This window comes from Myodes glareolus, chromosome 16, assembly GCF_982192425.1.
Source record: "Myodes glareolus chromosome 16, mMyoGla1.1, whole genome shotgun sequence".
Taxonomy (NCBI): domain Eukaryota; kingdom Metazoa; phylum Chordata; class Mammalia; order Rodentia; family Cricetidae; genus Myodes; species Myodes glareolus.
The window spans coordinates 6,618,937-6,641,319 of record NC_142041.1 but is presented as its reverse complement, the minus strand read 5'-3'; the positions used below and the strand labels follow the sequence as shown (position 1 = coordinate 6,641,319).

General features: G+C 42.7%; 1 protein-coding gene and 1 long non-coding RNA gene across 2 annotated transcripts in view; both read left to right on the top strand.

The window, feature by feature from the left end:
• Nucleotides 1-12,817, top strand: part of Virma (vir like m6A methyltransferase associated) — a 62,350-nt gene extending 49,533 nt beyond the window's left edge. Inside the window, exons 18-24 of the mRNA XM_048419976.3 lie at nucleotides 1,950-2,102; nucleotides 2,519-2,679; nucleotides 4,162-4,258; nucleotides 6,682-6,848; nucleotides 7,421-7,752; nucleotides 10,319-10,462; nucleotides 12,484-12,817. Coding sequence (XP_048275933.3) covers nucleotides 1,950-2,102; nucleotides 2,519-2,679; nucleotides 4,162-4,258; nucleotides 6,682-6,848; nucleotides 7,421-7,752; nucleotides 10,319-10,462; nucleotides 12,484-12,638 — 1,209 coding nt within the window. The 3' untranslated portion in view covers nucleotides 12,639-12,817. The remainder of the gene's footprint in view (nucleotides 1-1,949; nucleotides 2,103-2,518; nucleotides 2,680-4,161; nucleotides 4,259-6,681; nucleotides 6,849-7,420; nucleotides 7,753-10,318; nucleotides 10,463-12,483) is intronic.
• Nucleotides 12,818-13,852: 1,035 nt separating this feature from the next.
• LOC148119524 (uncharacterized) lies at nucleotides 13,853-21,980 on the top strand. The gene is made up of 3 exons (XR_015735076.1): nucleotides 13,853-17,086; nucleotides 19,261-19,448; nucleotides 21,110-21,980. It is a non-coding gene; the product is annotated as an uncharacterized LOC148119524 (long non-coding RNA).
• The last annotated feature ends 403 nt before the right edge of the window (nucleotides 21,981-22,383 follow it).

The following is a 22,383-nucleotide window of genomic DNA, read 5'->3' as shown; positions in this document are numbered from 1 at the left end:
ACATTACACTTGGCTTGTATTGTATAGTTTAAAAGATAAAATGGCTGACTGATGAAATTTATGATGACTTTACACACGTTTAATAAATGTCCATTTTTATGAAACAGCCCAGGAGTTTTAGTTTGTAAAAGCCTCAAGAATTGTTACCTTCAACATAGGTTGGATTTGACCCTCCGTTTTCCGTTTTCTTTCTTGCTTTTTTTTGTTTGTTTGTTTTGTTTTTTGAGATAGATTTTTCTGTGTAGCCCTGGTTGTTCTGGAACTCACTCTGCAGACCAGGTTAGCCTTGAACTCAGAGATCTGCCTGCCTCTGCCTCCTGAATGTTGGGATTAAAGGGGTGCGCCCCTGCCTAGAAACTGACCCACAATTTTCTAAGACTACTTTTAATTAGAAGCAGGTGGGGTGTATTTACGAGTAGTATTTTGTTTAAAAACTTTGTAGTGACTGAGAGTGTAACACATGGTGGAGCCCTTGCCGAGTGTGTGTAAGCCCTGGGTCTGACCCCACTGTGAATAAACCAGCAAGCAGATTGGTTGGGTTGGGCTCTTGAGGACTGATGTCCGGAATTCCCTGTTTATGAAGTGCGCCTTTAAAGGGTGGTCTAAGTAAGAGCCTTCACCTCCTCCAGTCACCCTGTCTCACCTGTTAACCTTTCGCTGATGATGCATGGAGTAGCTGGTTCTCCATTTCCCAGCAGAGCAGCAGAGCTGTGGAGCCAGTGCCCTCCTGCTGCTGCACGGTGAGTCTTCCTCGGTCTAGTGTTCTCTGAAAAGAGCTCGTGCTCCTCAGGGATCGTTGCCAGACTCGGTAGGCTTTGTTAAAATACTTTCTCACTCCACAGCCCATTTTGGTGGCACATTACTTGTAAGCCCAGCAACTGGGAAATGGACCCAGGAAGACCAGAGCAGGGGCATCAGTGGCTGCATAGCGAGTGTGAGGTCGGCCTGTGCTACAGGAGACCTTGTCAAAAAAAAAAGAAAAAGAAAAAAGATCATTTAGCTTTTGATATTTGAACATTTATAGGACAAATGTTACTAACTCCAAACAAAATTTTGAATTTTCATACAAACTAAAAATACTAAATCTTAAGAATTGGAGAGATGGCTCAGTGGTTAAGAGTATGTACCACTCATGCAGAGGACCTGGTTCCCAGCATGCACCACTCATGCAGAGGACCTGGTTCCCAGCATGCACCACTCATGCAGAGGACCTGATTCCCAGCATGCACATCAGGCAGCTCACAACTGCTTGTGACTCCAGTTTCAAGGAATCTGATACCATCTTCTGGCCCTCATGGGTTCCTGCACGCACGTGGTATACATAAACTTATGAAAACTCACGCAAAAAATATTAAGTCCTGCATTAGCATTAGTGAGGACACATTTATGTTGGGACTTTACTCCTGGTAGAGCATAGTTCATTTTGTGTCATTTAAAATAAGGGATGTTAGACAGACTAGCAGCTATTGCTTGGCATGTACATAGCAATCTAACATATATCTTTTTGTGTGTATAGTGATATGTATGTTTTTCTGTCCAGTAGGTTTTATATATGATAGTTGCTGTTTTTATTGCCTGTACTGTCTTCAGAGATGTAATTCAATTCCTTCAGTTCTGTTCTTGTAGGAATCTTCCTGGCTCTTGAGCATACATCAGTTATCTGCCTTATCAAGTGCTAGTGTAAATATAGCAGTACTTATGGCTATAAAATAGTTTTTGGGAAAACTTTGTCAGTAATTTAAATATGTTTACCTATTTTATTAATCTTACTCAAAACATTTCCACTTTCAGTAAACTAAGTCCTTTTTAAAGTTAGCCATTTATTGAGCTGTAAATGTTATAACATGAAGGGGCACATAATAACAAAGGGCTGAAATAGATGAATAAATTTAGAAGCGTCTTTGTAGATTTCCCTGTTGTCAAATGTAACTTGTGTGTGACCTTTCCAGGGCTGCTGTGGAGACGACAGTGGTCTCACGGAGGTGGAGGGCGCTCACCCGCCCCGGACGATGAGCATTAACGCTGCCGAGCTCAAGCAGCTGCTCCAGAGCAGAGAAGAGGAGCCGGAGAGTCTGCTCCTGGAACTAGAGAAGCTTGTTTTGGTAAAAATAAAACCAGAAAAAAATAGTAATAAATGAGCTTTCCTTCTCAGTGTGACTAGTACAAGTTTTCCGTGGTGCCTTTTTCAATAATAGAACCCTTAGCTGGGTGTTTATACCCTCCAGGTAGTTCCTTGGATTAATAATCTGGAGTATAATTTTCTATCATGTTAAGAGTCTCGTGAACAAACAAAGGAAGTGTTGTTTGGATTGTTTGTTTTTGAATGCAGGATGCCTCTGCTACCATTGTTTAGGAATAAAATGACAAGTGTTTTTGATGTTTGTTTTATTTTAATATGCTTAATGTTAAGTTGCTGACTTCTGGCTGGTGTTCCCAGTGTTGAGGGTCTCAGCGGAGCAGGGCTTCAGTGCTCTTGCTTTATTTGCTGGCATCGTCTCATTCTTGTCTCTGTGTCCAGGAGCATTCCAAAGATGACGACAGTCTGGACTCTTTGCTGGACAGTGTAGTTGGACTGAAGCAGATGCTGGAGTCATCTGGTGACCCTTTGCCTCTCAGTGACCAGGATATAGAGCCCGTACTGTCAGCTCCAGAATCTCTGCAGAATCTTTTCAACAACAGGTCAGTCAGTAGGGATTTGAGGTTTAGATGTTTTAAATAATGGCTGCAGGAATCTTGGTTGAGGCAGCAAACTTTTTGTAAAGAGTGAGATAGCAAGTATTCCAGTGTTTGTACCTACCTACAGCCTCTTGCATATTTGATAGTTTTTGTTGTTATTTGTTTGCTTTTTAAGAAAGAAAAATATGCATGCTATGCCGGACATACACAGACTGTGTAAAAACAGGCTGGCAGAACAAGGTTGACTGACCCCGAGCTCAGAGAATGTAGAACTTCTTTTTTGTGGTTGTTCGTTTGGAAGCAGGATCTCCTATAGCTTAGGCTGGTTTAGATTTGCGATTATCCTGCCTCAGCCTTCTGACTACTGGGATGACAGCCACAAAACCACTATACTCAGCGGAAGGCGTCCACCTCTTCACTTTGGGAGCATCCAGTGTGACATAGTCTCTATATAGAAAGTCTAAATATTAGCAGTGTCTATTAAAACTATCAGCCTGCACTTTTGGAAATTAAAGTCAGGCTATTTGGTTTATTGAAATCCCCAAACCTATATTACAGTGGGACTTTTTTTTTTCTTTTCTTCTTTTTTTTTTTTTAGTTTTATTATTCTCCACACAGTATATCTTGACTGAAGCTTCCCCTCCCTCCATTCCTCCCAGTTTCCCTCCCCCAACCTCCCCTCTCCCCCAGACTCACCCCCCCCCCAAAAAAAAGCAGGCCTCTCAGGGATATCAGCTGAACACAGCACAAGAAGATAAAATAAGACTGGGCATAAACCCTTCACATCAAGACTGGCGAGGCAACCCAGTAGGAGGAAAAGGGTCCCAAGAACAGGCAAAAGAGTCATCCCCACTCCTACTTTCAGGAGGTCCTCCCCCACCCATCCCCACTCCCACTTTCAGGAGGTCCTCCCCCCACCCATACCAAGCTAGCGACCATAGCGTACGTACATGTAGAGGTCCTAGCACAGACACATGCAGCCTCCTCCGTGATTTCTGCTTCATTCTCTGTGAGCCCCTATGAGCTCTGCCTAGTTCATTCCTTCGGCCATGTCCTCATGGTGCCCTTGGACTCATCTGGCTCCCACAATTACTCTTCCTCCTCTTCTGCGGGATTCCCTGAGTTCCCAGGGGTGGGACTGGATAGAGACCTCCAACCTGGGCTCTCTCTGTGTCTAATGTGTGTGATCTCTACCTGCTCTTGTCAGCTACTGGAGGACGCCTCTCTGACCAACGGACTAGGCGCTGATGTGTAAATCATTTCATTGCCCCCCCCCCCACACACACACCATGGGATTATTTTGAAGCTTTGGTTTTTAAGGATATCTTATTCTTGAATAGGTTTTGGATGGATTAAAGGCTAATCTTATTAGTCATCTGGAGAGTAATCATTTTAGTTATGTCTTCTATAGATTTTTCTTAGGTAAAGCTAAAATATTTTGTTTTGGGATTATGCTTTTATTCACATCCTTTTTTTATATTCTAGGACTGCATATGTGCTAGCTGATGTCATGGATGATCAGTTGAAATCTATGTGGTTTACTCCATTTCAGGCTGAAGAAATCGATGCTGATCTAGATTTGGTATGGAGGATTTGATTACAGAGTTTTGGAAGATGTTCTGTTCGTTGCTTTGTGTGTTGGCAGCATTCCAGTAGTTTATATAATATGCTCTAAAGCCTATAGGAGGCCAGTCTGCGTTATCTTTATGGTAGTCCCATTCTTACCGAAATCTAGAACTCATTACGTTTATTCTGTTGGTTTTGCTTCAGTCTAGTAGTGATTTGTATTTTGAGACTGTGATGAGGTAAGACGTTCTGTTCTGCACACATCCTCTGAAGCCCGTGGTCTCTATGCTGCTGGGCACAGAGTCACACACCCGACACAGTGCTGTTCGTTCTTCCCTGGGAACTCGTAGAGTGTGTTATGGTATTAGTGTAATGGATGTTTGTAAGCTAGTGCTGAAGGTTCAGGATGGTAAAGACCGACTGTTTGATGCTTCTAAGAGGGGTATTTCTGTAGAATTTTATCCATAGCTTACTGAACTTGTATATTGATTTTTTTCTTTTAAAGCTGAGAGTTATTTTTTTTAAAGATTTATTTATTATGTATATAGTGTTCTGATTTCATGTATCCCTGCAGGCCAGAAGAGAGCATCAGATCTCATTATAAATCGTTGTGAGCCACTATGTGGTTGCTGGGATTGAACTCAGGAACTCTGGAAGAGCAATCAGTGCTCTTAACCTCTGAGCCATCTCTCCAGCCAGAAATCTACTTGGGTATTTCTTTGTTCAAAATATATTAGCAATGGGCCCGAAAGAATGAAATAATTTGGATTTAAGATAACGTTTAGTGTATTGAGAGCTGCTTTTTCTATAAGGAAAAAAATGCACATAGCTAAAATTACATTAAAGAATTTATTTTTGGCCTGAATTTTTTAATTAATTCATTAGAACTGTGCTGTCCAGTAAACTCTGTTTAGGGGTAGAAATATTCTTTGCTTTTCTGGCTTTGGTATTGTAGCCAGTAGCTTTGTATGACTGTTGGAACATTAAAATTTAGGTAATGTGATTGAAACATTGACTTTTAGTGAGGCGTGGTGTCTTACACCTGTGATCTCAGTCCTAGGAAAGGCAGAGTCAGAGCATCTGTGAGCACAAGGCCAGTCTGTCTACACAGTGAGCTCCAAGCATGCCTGGGCTCCACATGTTAAGAACCTGTCTCTTAACAAAAAGCACTGAATTTTATTATGATTGAGTTCTAATTCTTATTTAAATACTCACATATGGGAGCTGGAGAGGATGCTCAAGAGTTCAGAGTACTTGCTGCTCTTGTGGAGGAATCGCCTTTAGTTCTAGCACCTCCATAGTCCCTCAGAGTTACCTGTAACTTCAGTTCTGGGGGTCTGATGCCCCTTCTGATCTCTGTGGGCTAGGCATTCACATACATTCAGGCAAAGCACTCAACATCTAATGTAAATAAATAACCTTTAAAAGAAAGCCAAACCTCACATGTAATTGAGGCCTGAATTTCTATATTAGGCAATATAATTTTAGAATATTTGTGTGAGAATCTTTTTCATCTGGGAGTGGTGGTTCACACCTGAAACTCCAGCACTAAGGTGACTGAGTCTGGAGAATTGCACAGACTTGAAGACCACGTGGTCCTTTCCAGGCCAGACTGAGCTGCAGTGTGTGTGTGTGTGTGTGTGTGTGTGTGTGTGTGTGTGTGTGTGTGTGTGTGTTTATTTACATACATTCTGGAACTGGCCTTGAGATCCACCTGTCTCTGCCTTCTGAGCAGAGATTAAAGTGTACACCACCACCGCCAGCTAAACTACCCCCCCCCCCCCCCCCGTTTTTTCAAGACAGCGTTTCTCTGTGTAACAGCCCTGGCTGTCTGTAACTAGCTCTGAACTCACAGATATCCGCCTGCCTCTGCCTCCTAAGTGTTGGGATTGAAGGCCTGCACCACCACCTCCCGGCTAAGCTTTCCATTTTTACCTTAAAGTGGACCATGCTGTTTCCCAGTGATCACTGTACATCTTGTAAGCAGCTTTAATTCCTGTTTCTCTGACATTAAGCCTAGGTTTGAATATTATGAGGTGCATCAAGCTTTTGGGAGTCTGCAGCAAGTAACCCTTTCCCAACAGATGTGGGTAGCGCATTAGGTGGCCCAGTGAGTTATTTCCATAGTGATTGGAAATGTTAGTTAGGTATTCTAGTGTTGATTTATTTAGAGTAATCCTGAGTTCAAGGTCGAACACAGTCTTCTAGATTTACAGACCTGCAGCTTTGAGGAGGAATGCTGTAAAAATAATTAGTTGAATTCCTAGGGCTTTCTTTTTTGTTAATACCAATGATGCTACTTTCTGAAAACATAGAGAAGTAGATTTATAACCAATTTACCATGAGAGTGAAATAGAATTGGTTGGTAATGGCAGTTTTTGTAATGGAAGCTGCACAAGCTTAAATTTAATGTATTTAATTTTTTGTTTTTGACGGCAGGTGAAGGTTGACCTGATTGAGCTCTCTGAAAAGTGCTGTAGTGATTTTGATTTGCACTCGGAATTAGAGCGTTCATTTTTGTCAGAACCGTCATCTCCAGGAAGAACCAAGACTACTAAGGGATTTAAACTTGGAAAGCATAAACATGAGACGTTCATAACTTCAAGGTAATGTTTATTCCATAGAAGACCTTATTTTAAGATAGACACGTATTTGTCGTCCCCCCCCCTTTTTTCCCCTTTTTTCTCTGTGTAGCTCTGATTGTCCTGGAACTTACTCTGTAGCCCAGGCTGGCCTTAAACTCACAGAGATCCGCCTGCCTCTGTCTCCTGAGTGCTGGGATTAAAGGCGTGCGCCACCTTAGTTGGCATAATTGTAATACAAGCTTTTAAAGTGAGTAATTTCTCAGGGTGACTGGTGCATTTATGTTCTCTTGTTGCTGGGGTTTGAATCCAGAGCATTGTAACTCCTGATCACACTGAGCTATCATGAGGTCTCATTGTACTGTTCTTCCTTTGAGCAAGAAGCAGACTGACTGGATTGTTAAAAAAATATTGTTAGTCTTATTAACAAACAAGCATACTTGATAGTTTGTTATATTATCACAGAAAGTAATATTACTGGAACAGTTCCTGTAAGTGGAAGCAGGAAACAATGAAATTCCACTTTTAGTATTGTAAAGATGGATCATAACATTTTCACTGGAAATCTGAAAAGTTTTCTCATTTTGTCTTAACAGTGGAAAATCTGAATACATCGAGCCTGCCAAACGAGCTCACATTGTGCCACCACCACGAGGCCGGGGCCGGGGTGGATTTGGACAGGGCATCCGACCCCATGATATTTTTCGTCAGAGAAAGCAGAACACAAGCAGGCCACCGTCTATGCATGTGGATGACTTTGTTGCGGCTGAAAGTAAAGAAGTGGTCCCTCAGGATGGAATTCCTCAACCGAAACGGCCACTCAAAGTGTCACAGAAGATTTCTTCTCGTGGTGGATTTTCAGGCAATCGCGGGGGACGGGGCGCATTTCACAGTCAGAACAGGTTTTTCACACCGCCTGCCTCGAAAGGTAACTGCCTGTGTATGTCTCGTGGAGGTCTGCAGTGATGGAGTAGTAGACACGTGACCCAGATAGGAGAGGTTCAGGGGACACTCTTCCCGTCAGTATGCAGAGTACTATTGCATGGGGTCTAAAATAAAACCACTTCCCTGTGATATGTTGTACTTTTAGTTTTGGGGATTTTTTTTCTTTTCTTTATTTCTTCCTTCTTCCCCCCCCCCCCCCCCCCCCCCCCCCCCGCCTTGAGACAGGGTTTCTCTGACTTGTGTAGCCCTGGTAGACCTGGCTGACCTTGAACTCACAGAAATCCGCCAGCCTCTGCCTCCTGAGTGCTGGGGTTAAAGGTGTGCGCCACCTACACCTGACTTTTTTTTTCCTTTTGTTTTCTTTTTACTAGTTTCCTTTTTAGATTGGATTTTTTTTTCTTTTGAGACAGTGTCTCACAGTGTACCCTTGAAAACAATTTTATTATATTTTATTTCAGGGTGTTTTGCTTACTTAAACGTGTTTCTATACATCACACGTGTGCCTGTTGCCCAACAAGACCAGAAGAGGGTATTTTCCTTTGCAACTGGAGTTACACGGTTGCTAACCACCATGCAGGTGCTGGGAATTGAACCCTGTCCTCTAGAAGAGCAGTCAGTGCGTTTAACCCTGAGCTATCTCTCTAGCCCTTAAATGAATATTTCATATATTCTTCCTGAGTAATACACATGTATCATTTTTACAGTTATCCCTCTTAACATTTTCTTAAGATTCTCTGTATAGTTCATTTCTTGCTTTTCTTACCTAGTTTCTTGTCTTTTCTGTGTTCCCTGAATGTGTGCTATGTGTGGGGACGTGTGTGGAGGAGGGTAAGGGTATATGTAGATGCTAGGCGTTGATATTGGTTGTCTTTCTTCAATGGTCTCCACCTTATATATTGACACTGAATCTTTCACTTGACTCTGGGGCTTGCTGAGTCAGCTGGTCTGCCAGCATGGCCTGTGAGTCTCCTGTCATTGCCTCTTTAGTGCTGGCATTACAAGTGGCCTCCTATGCTTGCCCAATATTACATGTGTGTTAGGGATCCAGACTCAGTTAGTTACTCATGCCTTTGTAGTCAGCCCTTTTCCCCTCTGAGCTGTCTCATTGGATCTCTACATTCTTTTTCTGAGACAGGTGTTGCTATGTAGTTCAAGCTAGCCTGGAACTCATAGTCCTGCAGCCTTTCTCTTTCCAGTGCTGACCGTGCACTGTGTGTGTATACATGTATTAGTATACATATATACTAATGTGTATATGCGTCCAGACTAGGCGGGCATTGGCTCCCTCGGAACTAGAGTTACAGGCATTTATGAGCTGCCTAACATGGGTGCTGGTACTTGAAGTCTGGTCCTTGTGATTGAGCCTGAAGTGCTTTTACCTGCTGAGCCATCTCTCTAGCCCTATGTTTTCTTTAATGTTGTATTTGGTTTATTTTAAATAGTCTTGAGTTTAGAAACTGATTATACTTAGAGCTGTTACTCCTTTTTTGTTACTGTTTTGTTTTTATATAAAGTGTTGCTATTTAGCAAGATTCATCCCAAACTTGTGAACCTCTTTTTTGAGCAAGTATTGGAAACACAAGCATATGTTGCTACACTGGCTTCAGAGACCAGTTTCTTCTCTTCTCCCTCTCTTCCCCCCCCCTTCTGCTCCCTTTCTCTCTGCTCTCTCACTCTCCCTTCTCTCCTCTCTTTAGCACTTTGAGGCAGGGTCTCATGTATCCTCCATGGATTGTATGTGTGGAGGCTGGCTTCACATTCACTGTGTAGTCAAGGAAGTCTGTCTTCTTTACCTCACAAGTGTTGGGATGACAGGCATGTGCCACCACAACCCAGCCATATTCTTTACTGGTGAACTATGGCGTGTTTTCATATCTTCTGAGTTAGGAGGGTATGAATGAGAGGAATCAGTTTGCATTAGTAGCAAACATAGGACATCAGGAACTGTTTTCAGAACTTCACCTGGTACCCTTGTATCAACCCAAGGTGTATTTCTGTTGGTCCCCACTTTGCAGAAGAGAATATAAGTGGCAGAACTACTTACTGTTTGACAGCCTGGGCTGGACTGACCTGCTCTTAGCCACTGTGAGATGCTCTTCAGCGTGCAGACTCTCGGCTTGTTTCATAGCGTTTGAAGATGAGGAAAAGCCTTTGAGCTGGGCAGTGGTGGCGCATGCTTTTAGTCCCAGCACTTGGGATGCCATAGAGGTGGGCAGATCTCTGAGTCCGAGGCCAGCCTGGTCTACAAAGTGAGTTCCAGGATAGTCAGAACTGTTACAGAGAAACTCTATCTAGAACCCTTCCCCCCCCCCACACACACACACAAAGGAAGGAAGGAAAAACCTGTGAAATTTTCATTAATTCAGTTGGATGGTAGTGTGTGATGCTGAGCAACCTGTACCCTCCGCACTTGAGAGATGGAAGGCAGGAAAACTGCAGGTTTGAGGCTGGTTTGGGCTGTGACATGGCAAGACCCTTTCTCAGAATTCCCCAAGCAAGGGAAAGAATCCAAGTATGAAACTGGTTTTGATTACATTGCTTGTGTTTAGGGAACTACAGTCGTCGGGAAGGAACCAGAGGCTCTAGTTGGAGTGCTCAGAATACTCCTCGAGGAAATTATAATGAAAGTCGCGGCGGCCAGAGCAATTTTAACAGGGGTCCTCTTCCACCTTTACGGCCACTTAGTTCTGCAGGTACATGTTCTTCCCTACTTGTTCTTGCTGAGATCTCTCAGCTTATAAAGGTCATTCACTTTTGTATTGGGAGAGACTATTTTAGTTTGTTGACTTATTTTAGAGTTAGATTTATATCTGGGAATGAAGCTTAACTGTTAGTATAAGTAATGTCTCATGATGATAAGTTATATTTAAAAAACAAACCAGTTGTTATGGTGTTTTTAACTGCAAAGTATTAATAGCAAAGTTAGCATCATGCGGTAGGTACTGTGTTGATAGCACAGGTAGCGTCATGTGGTAGGCATTGTTCAGTGTGCAGTTTTATAAGCATAGAACCTTTTTCTACATTACTACCTCAAGTTTAGGATTCTTGTCAGAAGTAGCTTTGGTTTTAAATGAGCATTCTAAAAGTGAGTTATTTTTAAAAAGATTATAAGTGTATGTGTGGGGGGGAGTATTGTATAAAAGTGTATTGTATAAGAGTGTGTGTAGATGTGGGTATAAGTGTTGTGTGTTGGGGGAGGCCTCTTGTTCATTTCAAGCCCCTTAGACCAAAAATAATCACAGAGAAGCTGTATTATTTAAGTCACTGCTTGGCCAATCACTTAAGTGTATTGCTAGCTAGCTCTTGTATCTTAGGTTAACCCATTTCTATTACTCCATGTATCCACATGGCTGTGGCTTACTGGCAAGGTCCCAGCACATCTGTCCCTGGAGGCTTCTTGCGACTCTACCTTCTTTCTCCCAGCATTCAGTATAGTTTTCCCTGCCCAGCTCTACTCTGCCCTATCACAGGCCAAGGCAGCTTCTTTATTCATTAACCAATAAAAGCAACACATGTACAGAAGGACTTCCCACATCATCTCCCTCTTTCTGTCTAAATAAAATGGAAGGTTTTAACTTTAACATAGTAAAATTACATCTAACAAAACAAGCAAAAATTACACTATTTTTCAACTCCATCAAAGACTCCAGAAGGATATAATATTACCTAAGTAAACAGGAAGTGCTTGTAAGCAACTTCCAAAACTAGAATTGACAGAGACATCTTGTTACCTGGACAGTCACCCAAAGGTCTTTTGTAATATTGTGAGCACCCATCTTCACCCTAAAGGCCCATAGTATCTGGCAGACCTTTCCATGAAGCAGGAAATTTCAAAGACAGTTCTGCCAATATTGGCAGTCTACTAGTCACTTTCTTCTGTGTCCTGCAGAATGTCTAGCAGACTCTTTTTGTTCTTTCATGAAGCAGGAACCCCAAAGGACAGTCTCACCTTTAGGCAAGTTCAGCAGTCATTTTTCTGTGGGTCCTGCATGTCCAGTTTATACAGCATAGCATCAGTCAGTCCAGGCAAGAGCAGTTTCTTGCCCAAATGGCTAACAAACTCAATAAGGAGCCTTTTCAATGCCCATCATCCTCTTGAAGTAGATTGGTGCTGCCAGGAGCACATGTGTCTCATTGTCATAAAAGGTCCTAACTTCTTAAAACATTTTAAATGCCATATTTTGAAGGTCTCTGAAAGATTTGAAGAATACCTATCTAACTGAAATATATCTCTATATATCTAGAAAATCTAACTATCACGACTATAAGCTTGACTATTATAGATGATTCTCTATTTACGTATATTTCTTAATTATACATTACATTTTTAAATGAGCTGCACAAACACAATACCTTAAGAGCAGAAATAAATATATAGCAAGATTGACCTTAAATTTCTATCAATAAACCAAGATTCATACCAATGAAAATCTCTCTAGCATGTGTATGTGCACACGTGTGTGTTGGGGTAGGTGGGTTCCTAAGAGGGCAGAAGGCACTGGATTCCCTGGATCTTGAGTTACCTGACAGGTGCTGAGAAGGCATGAAACACAGTCCTCTGAAAGAGCAGCAAATGTTCTTAGCCACTGAACTATTTCAGCTCTGAAATAAGTCCTATTGGGATATAATTCAGCTCACCTATTTAAAAGTCGTAAGTGCTTATACCACAGGAAAGGAAGGATGTTGAACTAAACGTGGTCTTCTTCCTCTCTAGGCTACCGCCCGAGTCCTCGGGATAGAGCTTCCAGAGGCCGCGGGGGGCTCGGACCTTCCTGGGCTAGTACCAACAGCGGCAGTGGAGGCTCCAGAGGGAAGTTTGTCAGTGGAGGCAGTGGGCGAGGCCGTCATGTGCGGTCTTTTACTCGATAGACTTGGGAACACTCCAAGGAAATGGACATTTCATGAGGACAAAAAAAAAAGACACTGCAGGACCAATTTAGACTTAGCAGCTGTGCCTGAAGACATCTGAGAGAATATTTTTATCTGAAGAAAGCAGATTTTGTTTGATACTTAATGAGATTTCAATAAAAATCCAAACTTTGTATGTATGTTTGTATATATTTTTCCCATTTTTATATGGTATTTATTTAGAAGATTTCTAGATAGAAAGAGCAGAAATGACTTGTTTTGTATTTTTCTTGCTTATACTACAGATATTCCCAAACTTTCTTAGCCTGTGACACCTTTTAGTGTGTCAGTAGTAATTTCACAGTGTTCCAGTCAAAAGCAGATGTAATACTTGTGTTTATTAAACAGTTAGGTCCCAGCATCCGCCCAGCAGTCTTTCCCCAGGTTTCTCCCGCAGTGCTGTGTGAACCCCGAATGTTTGCTACAAGTGTGCGCTGCTCCGGAAACTCACTCTGCTGGCGCCCCGTGCTGAAAATGTGAACTACCTCAGGTCAGTAGTCTGTGTGGCATCCAGCAGATGCTGCGGTTTCCGGAAAGTTCAGACGTTGTGTAGCACCCATGCTCTTTTCCCGAGGTGCCCCCACAGTTTAGAAGTCATGGCTGTAGCAGCAGAAGAGAAGCACTTCTGTGTGTTACAGAGATGTACAGAAGTTGCTGCAGCTTTGCGCCAACTGTTGCTATTTTATTAGTGATTGACAGCCTAAAACTTGGCGTATCCGAATATGGTTATTTTGAGAATCAGAAGCATCTACTTTATATTCAGAAATAAAACTTATAACTTTGACAAAGGAGCCATATTTCCCCCAAGGTATGTCTTAATTCATTGAGCCTATACAAATGGCATAAAATACAGAGTTCTCTTAAACAAAAATAAGTGTATGAGTCTCATTGCATCCTCACATTTTGTGTTTGGGAGAGTACTTGTGACTGGATTTAATATTTGTTTATTAGGAAAAAGAGCCTTGAAAAGCTCAGCTTTAGAGGTGAGGGTTTAACTTAGTAGTAGAAATGCTTGTCTGACATGTGTGATTAATCACTAGCAGTGTGTGTGTGTGTGTGTGTGCGCGCGCGCACGTGCGCGCGTGTGCGCACGTGCATCCACATTTGTGCACGGACATGAAAAGTTCCAGTGTAAAGATTCTGATGCTGAAGTGCAAGGTGAGGAAAATCTTAAATAATAGTCGGGAGCAACCCAAGCTATTAGTTTGCTCAGACTGCTGTAATAAAATACGATAGACTGGGTGGCTTAAATAATAGAAATCTCACAGTTCTTGGAAGTCCAAGGTCAGGCCTTTGGTGTAACTGGGTTCCGTTGACTTTTCCACAGCATGTAGGTAGGTGAGGCCCTCTTCCATCAGTCATAGACAGAGGGTGTTAGCAATTAGCCAGGCAAGCCGTGCGGTGGTGATGCACGCCTTTAATCCCAGCAATTGGGAGGCAGAGGCAGGTGGATCTCTGTGAGTTCGAAGCCAGCCTGGTCTACAAGAGTTAGTTCCAGGACAGCCAGGGCTACATAGAGAAACCCTGTCTCAAAAACATAGGCAAAAAATGTTGCTGGTAGTAATCAGTGAATTTCAAGCAGTAGGAAGTTTAGTCAGGTTAGTTTTATTACTTTTTACAACAGCTTGGGAAAAACTACAGAAGGAGACCAAGAGCTAGAACACACCTGGTCATGGCCCGTAGTCCATGTGCCTTAGTTCAGCCCTTAATAGTAAAGCAAGGTATTGTCCTTTTTATACTTTATGTAGTTATTATTATTGTGTGTCTGTGTGGTATGGGAAGAGGAAGCATGTCTGTCGTACATGTCTGTGTTGGTCAGAAGACAACTTCCTAGTGCTCACACTCTCCCTTTCTTATGTGGGCTCTGGTGATCAGGCTTCCCTGGAGCCACTGAACTTCTCGCCAGCCCTACAGCAGGGTTATCTTCTACCCTCAGGAAAAGTACAAGACAGTAAAGGCAGTGATCGTGTAAATGGTGTCCTTAAAAAGAACAATATTGGGGGACTGGAGAGATGGCTCAGAGGTTAAGAGCAATGCCTGCTCTTCCAGAGGTCCTTCCAGCAACCATATGGTGTCTCACAAGCGTCTGTACTTCGATCAGGTTCCCTCTTCTGGCATGCAGACAGAACACTGTATACATGATAAATAAATAAAATTAAAAAAGTAAAAAACTTTAAAAAAAAAACAATAATTAAGTTCTGAAAGAGCTTCTCAAAGGGTGTCTTTAACACGTGGAGACCCGTGCCCAAGAACCAGGTCCAAGAGCCACTGGATGCAAGAACAAGAGGCAATTTTTATTGTTTACAGGCTTGTGGGTGCTGCAGTCACATGGAGAACTGAGCACCCCGGGCTGCATTTGGGGGTAGCTTATATAGGGTTTGGGGTAGGCAGAAGCAAGGTACAGAAGCAGATGCGTGATTACAGGGATCTCATTGGCCAGTTTGAATAAGGCGAGGGGTGAATTTGAGGGCAGGTCCCATGGTCCTTGGCCTGGATCAAAGAAACCAGATAGCTGACCCGACCCTATCTTAAAGCACAGATGGTTGTCTTTGAAGTTTTTGTTCCCATCCAGGCCAGAAGTCTGATCATAAATCTCCTGTCCTGCAGCCCGATAAGGCTGCCCTCGTTCTGAACTCAGGTATCCTGCTTTGCTCAGCATTCCGGGGACCTTTCCCTGAACTGAGCTTGTTTGTCGTGAACCTTTGCAAAACGACATAACTGTAGCTAAAGCCGAGTTGGAGTCTTTCAGTTCTAAGTGTATGAGTACGAAATGACCTAGAACTCTTAAATAACCCAACCAATATGTTCCAATCTAATTGTATTGTGGGTGCTTTACAGCAGCTACTTTCAAAATATCTAAATAGATAAAATGGGAGGGATTCTTAATGTCACACTTTTATAATGTTAGACTAAGTAACAACTTTTTTGGGAACTACTTTAAATGAAGGCTAAGGTGAAAAATATGTGCCAATTTTTAGTTTTATAAATTTAGAAGTAGGTGTGGTGGTATACATTTTTAATCATAGCACTTGGGAGGCAGAGGCAGGCAGATCTCTGAGTTCCAGGCTAACTAGAGGTACAGTGAGACCATGTCTCAAACAAAAACCAAAAAGAATTAATTCAATCCTGTGTTGAAAAGGCAGAGGTAGATCAGTGTGTTTGAGGCCAGTCTGATCTATACAGTTAGTTTCAGGCCAGGTAGGATGACATAGTGGGACCCTGTATCAAATAAAAAAAAAAACTTTAAATAATAATGAGCAAGATGTTAAAGGGGAAATAACCCCCTAATTTAGAGAAATGACACAGACGAGTATAGCAGAGGCTGTGATGTATCAAGTGAATGGAGGACCAATGGGGAACCAGGGAATAGTTGACATTGGCCTCAGCACCAGGGCAAAGCAGGTGTTAGTCTCTGTAGGGTGTTCCTGGCTAAACAGCTCTTGAGCTTCCATTGATCTGTGGGAGGACTGAAGCAACTTATGATCTGTTTCTTAGAATTAAAACGTTTTGCCAGGTGGTGTGGTGTGCTTCTTTCATCCCAGCACTTGAGAGGATGAGGCAGGCCGATCTCTGTGAGTTCAAGGTCAGTCTGGTCGACAGAGTGAGTTTCAGGTCAGCTTGGTCTATAGAGTGAGTTCCAGGTCAGCCAGGACTACACAGAGAAACCCTGTCTGGAAAAAGAACAAAACAAAGCTAAAAAAAGAAGAAAAAATTTTTTTCTTCTTTTATGGTAAATAAGATTTGTGGTTGTAACCATTTCCTTAGACATCTAATAAAAAAATATATGTGTATGTGTGGGTATTGTGCACTCAATTGCAGGTGTCCAAGAAGGTCAGAGGTCATGGATCCTTCTGGAGTTGGTCATACAGGCAGTCGTGATCTACTGTGTTGGTCCTGGAAACCAAACTCATGTCCTCTATAATTTAGAGCAGCAAGCATTCTCAACCATGGAGCCAGCCCTCCTGCCCTCTCCTTACTGAAAAACAAAAAAATCGACATTAAACTATATTTATTTTATATGTGTTCATGTAGTGTGTGTGTGTGTGTGTGTGTGTGTGTGTGTGTGTGTAGGTCAGAGAACAGTGTGTTTGGGAGCCGATTCTCTCTACCACGTGGATCTCAGGGATTGAACTCAGTTGTCTGGGTTGATGGCAGTCACCTTTATCTTCTGAGCTGTCTCTCTGGCCCCCTCCTAATTTTTTGACATAGAATCTCTTACTGAACTTGTAGCTCGCTGACTTGGCAAGACCGACTGGCCGGTGAGCCCCAGGGATCTTAGTGTCTCCACTCCCTAGCACCAGGATTCCACGTGTGTGTTCCCATGCCTGCCTGCCTTTCTGTGGGTGATAGAGGTCCAAACTCAGTCCCTCATGCACTACCAACCGAGCTGTCTTCTCAGTCTGCGAAATGTAAGTTTGACAACTTGATTATTGTTAGTGTGTCGTACATTTTGGGGTTTTAAAATTAAGTTTTGCATAGTTTTCATTTTAAAGCAAAATAAAAGTGAAATGTGTGGGCATTTTGTTTTGCGTTACTCCCCCTCAGACACCATCTTGCTTTGCAGGCTGGCTCACCTCTAACTTGGAATCCTGCCTTCCAAGTGCTGGGATTACAAACACCACACACACGTGCGCACAAACACACACATACCCAAGAACAGCAGCAAAACCAAATCAAAATGAAAACCTAGTTTTTAAAAATTGTTCTCAAGGTAGTAGATCTTGAAAAAGAACCAGAGTTGGGGAACGAGGTTTGCTCTGATGGCTCTTGCTAGAAAAGGCTTCGCGAGTTCTGTCTTCGCGAGTTCTGTCGGATTGCTTTGAAGTAAAGCAACCTGATCGCCCCCTTACGCAGCTGCTTGAAGTTGCTCTATGCGATTAGATGGCTGAAGACTCCAGGATGATACGGTTGCTATTTCCTGGCTAACTATGGCATCTGAAGAACTCCAGAAGCATGTGAAACTATCAAAAGCTATTAGTAACTTTTTTCCTGAAACTGATTTTGGTGGAAATCTAAGAAAATTAGTAATCAAGGAGCGCTATGTGCTAGTCCTGGTGTTGTGATTCGTTAACTTCCTTTGTGATGTAAACAAAATTATCTGAAGCTTTTAAAGAAATGCACATCCTGGCATATAAGACAGCTAATGATGTGTGTAAGAAGAAGTATGACTCAGAAAGCACACACCACAGGTGTTTACGGTAACATAAACCTAGCAGCTCAGAATTGGATGTGGTAGCTAGGAGACAGCTGGGGCGGTACAGAGACCACGCAGGAAAGGAGAGATGGCCGACTCCCCGGCCAGCAGAAATGTTGACCTATGATAGTGGTGTTAACAAGTTGACTCACATTGCCAATAGGAATTAGCTCTGGTTTTCTATAGCACAGTCATCAGTGGAAATGTATGATGTATTTTGAATGCCTAGAGCCAGATGACTGAGGCTGAACGATTACAAGTTCCAGTCTTGCCTGGGCAACTTAGTACAACTCTGTTGAAAATGGATGTTAAATTGCTTGTTTTGTTGCTCCTTTAAGAAGCTGGTCAGCATAGGGCCCAGCCACAGCCTGAAGGATCAGATGCCCCACGTCTCACCCCCAGCGCTCTTCCTAGTGGTTTGCGCGGAGGGTCTACAGCCTCCAGTTTATTGTCTTTGTGGCTCCTCCACTGTCAACGTAGGCTGTCCCAAACTAAGTCAGGTGGTGTAAGACACTCCCCCACACCGGATATCCTCCTTTGTTTGGGGGATTTTCTCCGAAGACTTTCTTCTTGGGATTTCCCTCATTATACCATCCCATCTATGATGGCTCTCTCTTAAACTATTCTTTTTTTTTTTTAAAGTGAACTGAAGTTCATCATATTTTTTAAAATTATTTATTCATTTATCATGCATACAATATCTGCCTATATGTGTGCCTGCAGGCCAGAGAGGGCACCAGATCTCATTACAGATGGTTGTGAGCCACCATATGGTTGCTGGGAATTGAACTCAGGACCTTTGGAAAAGCAAGCAATGCTCTTAACCGCTGAGCCATCTCTCCAGCCCCTTAAACTATTCTTAAGGAAGCTCTCCAGGTTCTCAGTGAGAGCTCTTTTCCTTCCGTGGCCCTGTTTTGTTGTTTCTGGAACACTGCTGCAGCCCCTGTCATGCTCCTCCTGCTCCCCTCCACTAGAGGTCCTGATGGTGAGGCCCGTCCTCTATTAGCATCTTTCCTGGAGGGTAATGATGTGTCAGGCCACAGCCGGCCTGCCGTTCTGCCTTTCGCTTAACAGTCCTCGGCCACATTTTCTAAAAAAATAAAAATAGGAAAGTGTGAAGTAGAAAGGGGTTGAGAACTCATTAAATGGTTTGCTTTGTACTCGAAACTGTAGACTATCATAACTTTAAAGTTGTGTACAGTGCCGGATGGTGGTGGCGCACGCCTTTAATACCAGCACTCGGGAGGCAGAGGGAGGGAGATCTCTGAGTTTGAGGCCAGCATGATCTACAGAGTGAGTTCCAGGGCAGCCAAGACTACACAGAAAAACTCTCCAAAAAACAAAAAGAAAGAAAAAAAAAACCCTTATATCTAATTTTTGCACCTGTAGCTTTTCAGATGAAGTGGACCCTAATGAGATGAAGAATAAACTGTGTTTAGAAGCTCTCGTTTCCACTAAGGAATCTTAAAGAAGTTTTAGCATGAGGCGTGTAATAGAGCGGCTGCAGAGAGAGTTGTGCACAGAGCATCTCGGGAAGACAGAAGGAGGAATTTGGGACGTTTTCACCCTGAAAAACCGTAAGTATTTAAAGAGGTCAATGTGTTTAAACTGAATATACAGTATATACATGAATAAAAGCATCTATATTACCTTGTAGCGTGTACAATTTTTGTGACTATATGCCATTTTAACAAGAATATTTTAATTTATATTATTTATTTATGTTTTTGAGACAGAGTCTTGCTATGTAGCCCAGGCTGTCCTTTCACTCATGGTAATCCTTCTGCCTTAACCTCTTGAGTGTTGGGGTTATACATGTATGCCATCATACCTGGTTTAAATTGACTTTTCTAAAAGCCAAATAGTATGTCCCTTCAAAACGTAAAGCTTGACACAGGATACAGAGACTTATGGGTTGAACAAGGCAAAAAAGAGAAAGCATAGTTGCAGCACTTGGGAAGTGGGGGTGGGATTCTCAGACTCCAGGTCATCCTCCCCCTGCACTAGGGCTTCAGAATGAGCCTGGGCTAGGGCTCCATCCCAAAGAAAACAGAACAGAAAAGGAGAAGTGGGGAGAAAGCAAAGCACTGTCGTGGAAGAGAGTGGGGAGACGGCACTGTCATGGGAGGGAAGTGGGGAGATGGTGCTGTCATAGAAGTGGGGAGCCGGGTGGTGGTGGCGCATGCCTTTAATCCCAGCACTCAGGAGGCAGAGGCAGGCAGATCTCTGAGTTCGAGGCCAGCCTGGTCTACAAGAGCTAGTTCCAGGACAGGCCCCAAAGCTACAGACAAACCTTGTCTCAAAAAACTAACAAATAAAACCAAAAAAAGAGAAGTGGGGGAGAGAGCAGTGTCATATCACTTGTTCATTTTTGCTTGTGACTCTTCACAGACGTGTGATGTGCACATGGGCAAGTGCACACCAGAAAAAGGAAATACATAGAAAGATAGTTACTTCATAGGTAAGTGCACACCAGAAAAAGGAAATACATAGAAAGATAGTTACTTCATAGGTAAGTGCACACCAGAAAAAGGAAATACATAGAAAGATAGTTACTTCTGAAGTTGTTAGATGTTAGACCTTGCTGCCTGTGGGGAAAGACTCAGAACTTCAGCAAGTGTTCTGTCATCAGCTTGGACTTCAGTTTTCTTTGTTCCTCAAATCTGACAGCATTGTGGGATAAGCTCAACTAGTGATGGAGAAAATATGTTTCCCATAAATTAGTGCTGTAACACAAATAATATAAACCCAGAGGCAGATATAGGGGTTAAAGGTCAGAGGAGCAGAGCTGTCCGCCACCAGAGAGACTTAACTCTTCAGTGCTCAGACTGCCTAGACTGCATGGTCTCCACCAAACCTCAGACTCTGCTCCGGTGAATTCCTGTCTCTTCCCCTTTATGTTCTTCTCTCCGCCCAGCCATATCGCTCCTGTCTCCACCTTTCTAGTGCTGCATTAAAGATATGTGACTCCCAAACATTTGGATTAAAGGTATGAGCCACTACCACCTGGATCTGTTTCTGGATCAATCTTGTGTAGCCCAGGGTAGCCTTGAACTCACAGACTATCCGTTTGCCTCTGTCACCCATATCCTGGGATTAAAGATGTGTGCCACCACTGCTTGCCCTCTGGTGACTTAGCTTTGCACTCTGGTCTTCAGACAAGCTTTGTTGATTAAAGTACAAATAAAATATCACTACATATTTCCCTTGCAGACATTTGGATTTTTTCTGTCCTCAGTTGCATCCTGGGCCATCATCATGAGAGGACCGTATGGAAGGATGGACACGGTTTTCTGACAGCTTCTGGAAAGGGAGGCACCGTAGTGGGACAGAGACAATAGCTTCACCCTGTCATCTGCAGCAGCCAGAGCTCTCATCAGAGACCTCTACTCGGGCGAGGCTGGGATCCTTGACTTTGCCAGTGTGAAGCAAAGTTTGAGTTTATTAAGCAAATGTAAACATAGATTTAAGCAAGGCTTTAATAGAAACAGTGGGTGCTAGGTACATAAGTGACTGTGCGTGTGGGCTTCTCAAGAGAGAATCACACTAAATATCTTATGAATAGTCATATATAATGTAGATGGCTTCTAAAGATACATTGTTTAGAAGGTTCCTTCCTTCTATCTGTTCTTCCTTCCATTATTATTATTATTTAATTTATTTTATTTGCTTTTCAAGGCAGGTTTATCTGTGTAGCCCTGGTTGTCCTGGAACTCAGATCCAGATCACAGGTGGGCTTCATTCAAATACAGTCACGCTGACAATCAAGGATAGCCATCACAGGCACGGTTCCTGAGGAGTGCTGGGTAGGACTACAGCTCACGAGGGAGTTCAGGCATGTTTGCACTGTAAGGACGTTTATGGTTTGGGTGAGATTCCCCAAGTGTTGCAGGTCTATAACTGGGAAGGAGTAAGACCTTCCTCCAAGGTCATTTGCACTTTAGCTTAAGCACACACACAGAAACCGACGTAAGTGCACATAAACAAATCTCTCCGAACCAACAAAACATTACATGTGTTTTAACACAGAATCAAGCTAGCTTGTTCTCAAAGCTACAGGGAAACCCTGTCTCGAAAAACTAAAAATAAATAAAATATTTAGCTTGTGACACCAGTGTTCCTCTGTCTTTTTAATTAAGCACAACAGTGATTTTTGCTGCATTTAGAGGAAGCATCAGATAAACATCGACTGAGAACTTGGGGCACTTGGTGTTCTGAAGCAGCATCACGGCATGGTAAGTCTACTGGATGGAGAGGGCTGACTCCGTCAGAAAAGCTTGTGCTTGTCACTCGATCAGGATATTACAGTGTGTTGGACATCAGTGTAAGAGGGTAATTTTTTTTTTTTTGTCAAAGAAGGGGAGTGAAGCAGGGGCCTTACACATTCTACTGTAAGTCTGTCATTGAGAATTTTTAGCAACACGCTAAGATCAATTTTATATCATGTAAGACCCCATTGTTTCCTTAAATCTTCATTTAATCTCCCAAAGATCAGACATCAAAAATAAAAAT